Here is a 7378-nt window from a genome sequence, read left to right as displayed (position 1 = left end):
GTGGGCAGCTTGCCGATCACCAGCCGCAGCTGCTCCATGTCATTCACCACCACGCACAGCTGGACAGGTGGGCCGTGAGGATGCAGAGCTTCCTCAACAGGAGCCCGCAGGCTCCACTCCCATTCGGGCCACCGGCCCCCACCCCCAGCTCTGGCTCTTACCATGTTGGCTGCCAGGGCCTGGTCCTTCTGGCCAGCAGAGAGCTCACGGGCCCGGGCCTTTATAAGGCTGCAGTACACGAGGGCCAGCCGACAGGTGTCCTAGGGTGGGGCGAGGACATGCTCATCCCAGAAGGGCATTTGAGGGGGCACAGAACCTCAGTAACCGGGAGGGATTTAGAACACAGGCCCAGGGAGATTGCTAGTGTGAGAGCCGGGGAGAAACCGGGCTGGTGGCCGTGAGGCTGTACTCGATAGGTGGGCAGGACACAGCAGAGGCTGCACCTCTACAAACTTGACCGTGATCATGAAGGCCTCCTCTGGGTCCGGCCAGTCCAGCTGACGGGCAGTGTGGCTGATTTGGGCGAAGCAGGTGGACAGGTCCACGGCTGAGGTGCTGTGCTTGGTCAGCTCACCCAGGGGCACCAGCTGGGGAGGGATGGAGCACACTCAGCAAGGAGGGTGCAGGGCACTGACGTCCACTCCTTCCTCCTTCGTTGCAAGCCCTCAGAGCGGCTACCACTCCAGCACAGAGCTGGAAGGCGACCGGGGCCACAAACTCAGCCAGGCTCCCCAGGCTATCAGGAGGCACACGACTGGCCTCAAGCACACAGGCAGAATGAAAATCCCAGCCCTTTACCGCTTCGACCACGCCCTGGAGCTGGGGCTGGGCTCCTAGCCCCGCCCCAATCCCAAGGCCCCGCCCGGACGCCCAGCCCCGACCTCGTCCATCTGCACCGCGCGCTGCACCCGCGCCAAGGCCACGCTGTATGTCTTCTGCAGCCAGGAGGGGATGGCCGGCTGGAGCCAGCGATGGAAGCCGTCCAGGGCCAGTACTCCTTCTCTGTGGAGAGTGAGGGCTCAGCCTGGGGCCGGCGCAGGCCCCTCATCACCCTCTTCTCCCCGCGCGCCGGAAGCCGCCCGCAACTGGAGAGCTGTCCACCTTTCCGAGGGGCCTGGGCCAAGCCGGCAGAGCTCCTTGAGGCTGATGTAGAGCTGAAACAGACTCTCGCCCATCTCGGGGGACACGGGACTGCCTGCCGCCGCCGCGTGGTCCTGCACTCGCTTGGCCACCTGCGAAGGAGAGGCGCGGTGGGCAGTGAGTGGCAGCCTGGGCGGAAGGCGTGGCCTAGAGGCAGCAGCGTGGGGACTCACCAGCCACTGCAACTCCAGAAAAGCCATGGAGAAGAGGTCGATCTTGAGGGCACTGGAGGGAAAGCAGCAGGCATGACCCAGTGGCGCAGGCAGGGTCCTTCTGGCCCCTCTGCCTCCCACCGGGTGGTCTGCCCACTTGTGGAAGATCTTGTTCCACGTGCGCTGGCATTGGTGCAGGTCACTGATGATGTCCTGGACCAGGCTCAGCAAGGCCTTGCCCTCCTCTAGCATGCCCTGGCAAGGACAGAGGTGGGCTGAGGGGCTGCCCGGGTCAGGTGTCCCCACCCTGCACCCTGCCCAGCCCTAGCCCTCACCTGCACCATGGGCTGGTGGTGTTGCTGCTTCAGGTGGAACCATTCAACTGTGCCAGTCTGCCGGCAAAGAGGCCATGAGCATGGAGGGGCTGCCAGGCCCAGGCCCCCAACCCAGGTGGTTGCATACCCTCAAGGCCTCGGTCACCAGGCGGGGCAGTGGGGCACTCCCTGGGCACAGTTCTCCAAAAGCCTTCATCTTGCACATCTGCACCAGGACCCTGCAGGGCAGAGGGCTGTGTCCACGGCTGCCATCCCTTCCCCTAGCAGGATGGATGGTCATCCCCTCATTCCCGACCTGCAGAGGAAGGCCAGAGGCAGCCACTGACCTGAGGAGAGACTGCAGCCGGGCCGGGGAGTCCGAGACAGACAGGGGGAAGACGGACCGGAACTTCCGGATGAGGGAGAGGCCATAGGCCAGAAGAGAGCTGAACGACGTGGCCAGCTCCTCTAGCTGCCAGGCCAGGAAGATGCTGTGAGGCGAGCCGCCCGCAGGGCCTTGTCCCTCCCCAAGCCCGGCCTGCTGGACACCCTCGCCCCACCCATGCCCACCTGTTCTGCCCTGAGCCGGCCTTGGATCCACTGGTACTCAATGCTGGTGATGGGGTGCAGGAGGCAGCTGCTGGGGAACTCCAGGCTCTGGTAGAGGCGGGGGAAGTTTGAGTGGGGGGGCTGAGGCCCAGCCACTGCCTGCAGTGGACAGGAAGCCGTCAGCAGGACTAGAGCCCTGCTGTTCCCCTATCCAGAGTCTCCCGTGCAGTCCTACCGGCCAGCAGAGACCGACAGCTGGTGGCTGCAGGTGACCTGCAGGGTGTTTGATTTTATAATGCATTTCTTTCTTTCTTTGTCTTTCTTTCTTTTTCTTTTTCTTTTTCTTTCTTTCTTTCTCTTTCTCTTTCTTCTTTCTTTCTCTCTTTTCTTTTTTGTGTGTGAGGTTTTTGCTATAGCGCACATGAGCTCGCCAGAAAGACAGAGAGAGACAGAAAGCAAGAAATCCCCCCCTGAGGGGATGGCCACACCGCAATCCCTTCTCCTCCATTCTCCTCTTGGAATCTTGTGCATGCACACACATGCCCGGCATGAGTTTAAGCCACAGGGTCTGGGACTCGAACCGTGGTCAACTACATGGGAGTCCAGTGATATAGCCATCACTGCTGGTCCCATGGTTTTATAATGTTTCAAATATCCATCTCTTTTTGGGATACTGAAGGCTGGCCAGCAGGTGGTGTGGGTGGTTAAGGTGCTGGATTCCCACATGGTGAACCACAGTCTGAGTCTCAGACCTGGTGGCTTGAAAATCACAACAAACAAATAAATAAATGTAAAAAAATAGTTTCCTTTTTTCTTTTTTTAGACTTTTACCATAGGGCACATACACCCACCAGACAGAGACAGAGAAGGATAAAGGGAAAGTGAGAAGTCACTCCCCAGGAAGAGTGGCCACGCCCCAATCCCTTCTCCATTCTCCTCAGGACTTTGGACATGTAAGCACACATGCCCAGCTTGATTTTCTTTTACAAATTTTTTAGACGTTTTTGTCATGTGTGTGCTTGCCAGGGGGAGAAAGAGAGAAAGACAGAGATAGTGAAAGAGAAATTGAGAAATCACCCCCCGGGGGATGGCTACATCACAATCCATTCTCCTCCCAGAATTTTGGGCATACACACACATGTGCCCGGCATGATTTTGAAGCCACCCAGTCCAGGAGTTGAACTGCGGTCAACCAGTGCGAGACTCCAGTGATGCAACTGCTATGCCATCTGCTGGTCACACCCCAACTGGATTTTTCAAGCCATGGGGTCTGGGATTTGAACCGTGGTCAACCATGTGGCAGTCTACACCTTAGCCGTCACAACACCTGCCCCCCACACCCACACACTTTTAGCTGCCAGAGAGCCTGTGCACTAAGGGCTTCCTGCCTCGGGGCCTAGAAGCACTCACACTACCCCAGTCCAGAACTGCCTCCCCAGCCTCCCTCCCCTGCCGGCGACCCCAGTGTGCCCTGACTTCCACTCTTCTCAGATGCATTGCAATGTCTGCAACTCCCATGTGCCTCTTCCTGACATTCCTCGAAGGTGACATGGTGCCGGGGAAGCGACAGGTCCCGACCAAGGAGGTCCTAATGTCAATGCCTGGACGTGCCAACCTGAAGGCCATGACATTAGAAATGGGCTAAGGAAACCAGCAGATGGTGTAATGACCATGCTGGACTCTCACGTAGTCAACCACAGTTCAAGTCCCAGATGGGGACTCGAAACATGCCAGGTGCGTGTGCGTGTGTGGTGGCTTGAAACATGCTGGGTGCGTGTGCGTGCATGTCCAAGATCCTGAGAGGAGAATGGAGGAGAAGGGATTGTGGCATGGCCATCCTCCCTGGGGGGTGATTTCTTGCTTTCTGTCTCTCTGTCTCTCTGGTCAGTGCATGTGCCTTATAGCAAAAATTTCCCTTAAAAAAATTTTAAAAAGACAGAAATGGGCCAGGGTGTGAACTCAGATGCCCATCGTCAGGAGACGTCGGGGAGTGAGTGGGCACCATGTAACCAAGACGGAGGAGTGGCCGCTGCTCTGCTCTGGGCAAGCCGCGGCTTGGCAAAAGAACAGCTGTTTCAGGAGAGGCTGGCGATCCCGACTAGGAGAACCCCCAACTCTGTAAAAGCAACTGGTTTGGGCTGAAGAGAACTCTTTGGAGGGGTAGACTTTGGGAGGCCAGCTGGTAGGAGGGCAGGCAGGGTGGGCGATGTGCTGGCCACTCGGGCAGCACCTGGGGCTCTGCGCAGGCCTGCACACTCACGCCATGGACTGGTGGAAGTCGGACAGGTCCTTCTGCGTGGCGTGGAGGAAGAGGACGGTGGCGGCCTGGGGACTCAGCGACCCGTCCCAGGAGGTGCTGCCTGCCTGAGGGAACAGGTGAACGTCAGGACCGGATAGCAGCGCTGACCATGCCCAGCCCTGGGACAGCAGTACCTGGTGCTGGGTGACCTCGTGGGACACGAGCTGCTGCAGGAGGTGGAGGTGTACGGTGTAGGTGGGCTGGGTGCGGCTGGCCGTGGTGGCTCTCTGCAATGGGGCCAGTGTGGCCGTGAGTGGGGAGGGCCCAACGACAGCTGCAGCCAGCCCTCCCGCGGCCAAGGGAGCCCCTGAGGGAGCAGGCCCCAGACCCACCCGCTTGTGAATGAGCTGGAACTGGAGGTGGCATTGACCCCGGTCTGGGTAGGTCTCGGTGCAGGGCTCCAGCGGGTACCACTGGTCCTCTCGGCAGCGCAGGTCCTGGCGGGCGGGAGATGCTCATGCCCAGCTGTCAGGGCCTCGCAGGGTGGGGCACGGGGGAGGCCATGGGGGCCTGGTGCAGACCTGGAGCCCCTGCCCAGATCCCGCTTACCCCCCACCCTCCACCTCTCTCCTGGGCCCCCTTTTCCATCCTTCTCACCTGCAGCCTCAAAACCACGTTCCCTAGAAAGTCGTCCTGGCCTTTGTCCTTCCGGGCCTCCTTAAAGATCCTGTTTCAGGCAGTGCCCCAGGAGGGAGACAGGCCATGTGCTTGAGGGATCCGGTTGCAATCCACCCCCACTTGAGGCTCCCTGGGCCCGAGGGGACCTGCAGTCCGTGCTCCCGCTCCACGAGCCCCACGGCACCCACCTCCGCAGTCCGTGCAGATCCGTGAGCTCCCCGAGCTTCTGTCTGACAGACTCCACGGTGTCCATGTCCCTGGTGGGGCCGAGAGTGAGGCGGGGGTGGCAGAGGGGATACCCATGCCCCTTTGGGGAGCTCTGCCACCCTCATCCCCGCCCCTTTTCTTCCCTGTCCCCAGGGATAGGGTCTGTCACTCACCACATGTCCAGATGGAAACTGGCATTGGTTATGTCTTCGAACTCCCTGTAGGGAAGAGAGTGCATAGTGGGGGGTTGGAGGGGTACACCCCCTCTCAGCCCAGGCCACCCCAGACCAGAGCTTGTCCCTCAAAGCTATCCCAGTGCCTCTCACAGTGAGCCTTGGGCTCTCCCCACCACCCTTCCAACTGACTTGAAGATAAGCTCAGGCTACCCCCAGATTGCCCCGGAGCCCGAGCCCCCCCACCCTGCCACACCAGCACACCTGGCAGGAATGTCCTCAGTCTGTCCTGCCCGACCTACGCGTCCACCCTGCCTTAAGAAGGGCCTCTTCCTTCAGTCTTTCCCAAGGCCAAGCCCCCTGCCCCACGCCAGGAAGACCTGCCGATCCGACTGACCGGGCAGGCCTCGCTACCCAGGGAGCCCCAGGCCAGTGGCGCCAGGCAAGGCCACGTACAAGATGAAGGTCTCGTCCCAGACGGGGTTGAGAGTCTGGGTGATGACCTGGGTGCGGTGGGTCTGCTCCTCGGGGATGGTGTGCCTCACCACAGCCTTCTGCCGACGCCGGGCCCCAGGACTGCCCCCTGGCACGCCCAGGCCCTGCTCGATGCCCAGCAAGCAGTAGGGGTCACTGAAGCCTGGGGGGCAGGCCGAGGCAGCCAAAGAGTCAGCCGGAGTTCTCCTAGAGGGGTCCGCATCACCTCCCACCCTGGGGGCTTTGAAGAGGAGAATGATGGCCCCATGCTGGCCCCTCCCAGCCTAGACTCCAAGTAGAGGGTGGCAGGTGGCCGTGAGAGTGGGTGGCAGTGGGACCTGGGGGGTGTTTGGGAGCTGGGAACACACTGATGGGGTGGGGAGGAAGCCAGGATGAAGCCCCTGGGGTTCCCTCACACTCACCACTGACATCCTTGCCCAGAATGCCCTTGGCCTGTTTCACTGTCGCCTTCAGACAAAATATTGGCTTCTGCAGGGACAGGAGGAAGTGGGCTGAATCCCAGGTGGCCTGACCTTCACAGGCCCCCCTCCTTGCCCAGGTGGCCCTGGCAGGGTTACCTGGAGCTCCCTGACTCGCTGCAGCATTTGCTGGTGCTCCTCGGGCTCCATGTGGAAGGCCTGGAGGGGCAGTGCAGGCAGGAGTTTGGAGTGTGGGAAGGGATGGGAGGGCTTCGGACATGCTGTGGGCAGGGCCTGGGCTCACCTCCTGTAGGTACCGCAGTAACTCGGAGGCCTCAGGCACGTGGCTGGGCTCGGGCTGGCCCAGGCGGTGCAGTACAGTGTACAGGGCTTCCTCGTAGAGCAGGGCCCGCTGAGACACGGCCTGGTCACTCTGGAGCCCACCACCCCACACCCTGGCACCCACACCTCAGGCCCAGTGCATGGACAGGCTCCGGCTGGGCCCCTCGGGACCCAGAGTCCCTCCTTGCTTCAGGCCACCTTGGCCAGGAGGTGAGGAGGGTATACAGGTGGACACAGGGCTGCTGCCCCCACCTCTGTGCCCCCCAACACTCCGACTCTTACCTGCTCAGGAGACAAGTGGTGGGATGGGGGCTCGATCTGTGGGGTAGAGTAGAAGGACAAGGCGTCCGAGGAGGCGTGGACTAGGCCCAGGGCCAGGCCCAGGCCTGGGCGCAGAGCAGCATCTGGCCTCCAACCCCACTGATGCCCCACACCTGTTCCCACAGCAGGCTTCCTGGGGGCCCAGCCCCTGGGCCGCCATCATCGTCCTCCGGCTGGCCGTGGCTGAGGTCCATGGGCGCTCAGTTGCCCAGGACGTGAGCCCTCCACACCCGAGCCCCCACCCTGCCTTCCTCCCCCAGAGGAAACGGTGCTGCTTATCGGCAGGCGGCTGCTCCTCACCCCAGCAGCGGAAGTGAGGCCCAGCAGCAGAGGTGGGAGGCGGGGGAATGCCGCGCAGGCCCCCACCCCA

General features: G+C 61.3%; 1 protein-coding gene across 1 annotated transcript in view; it reads right to left on the bottom strand.

Annotated features, from left to right (window-relative positions):
* The window catches only part of UNC13D (unc-13 homolog D), a 22980-nt gene that overhangs the window by 14759 nt on the left and 843 nt on the right, over positions 1 to 7378 (bottom strand). Inside the window, 23 exon segments of the mRNA XM_027770782.1 lie at positions 21 to 59; positions 162 to 260; positions 444 to 587; positions 882 to 1002; positions 1102 to 1232; positions 1314 to 1365; positions 1450 to 1547; positions 1628 to 1684; positions 1755 to 1845; positions 1954 to 2078; positions 2177 to 2293; positions 2296 to 2314; positions 4416 to 4519; positions 4589 to 4681; positions 4787 to 4891; positions 5052 to 5121; positions 5261 to 5329; positions 5453 to 5497; positions 5909 to 6089; positions 6349 to 6415; positions 6505 to 6564; positions 6650 to 6757; positions 6970 to 7005. Of these exon segments, the coding sequence (XP_027626583.1) occupies positions 21 to 59; positions 162 to 260; positions 444 to 587; positions 882 to 1002; positions 1102 to 1232; positions 1314 to 1365; positions 1450 to 1547; positions 1628 to 1684; positions 1755 to 1845; positions 1954 to 2078; positions 2177 to 2293; positions 2296 to 2314; positions 4416 to 4519; positions 4589 to 4681; positions 4787 to 4891; positions 5052 to 5121; positions 5261 to 5329; positions 5453 to 5497; positions 5909 to 6089; positions 6349 to 6415; positions 6505 to 6564; positions 6650 to 6757; positions 6970 to 7005 (2031 nt within the window).

Source organism: Tupaia chinensis, unplaced genomic scaffold (assembly GCF_000334495.1).
Source record: "Tupaia chinensis unplaced genomic scaffold, TupChi_1.0 Scaffold000159_1, whole genome shotgun sequence".
In the NCBI taxonomy this organism is placed as follows: Eukaryota; Metazoa; Chordata; class Mammalia; order Scandentia; family Tupaiidae; genus Tupaia; species Tupaia belangeri.
Note: the sequence above shows the minus strand (reverse complement) of the source record. Positions and strands in the feature narration are given on the sequence as shown.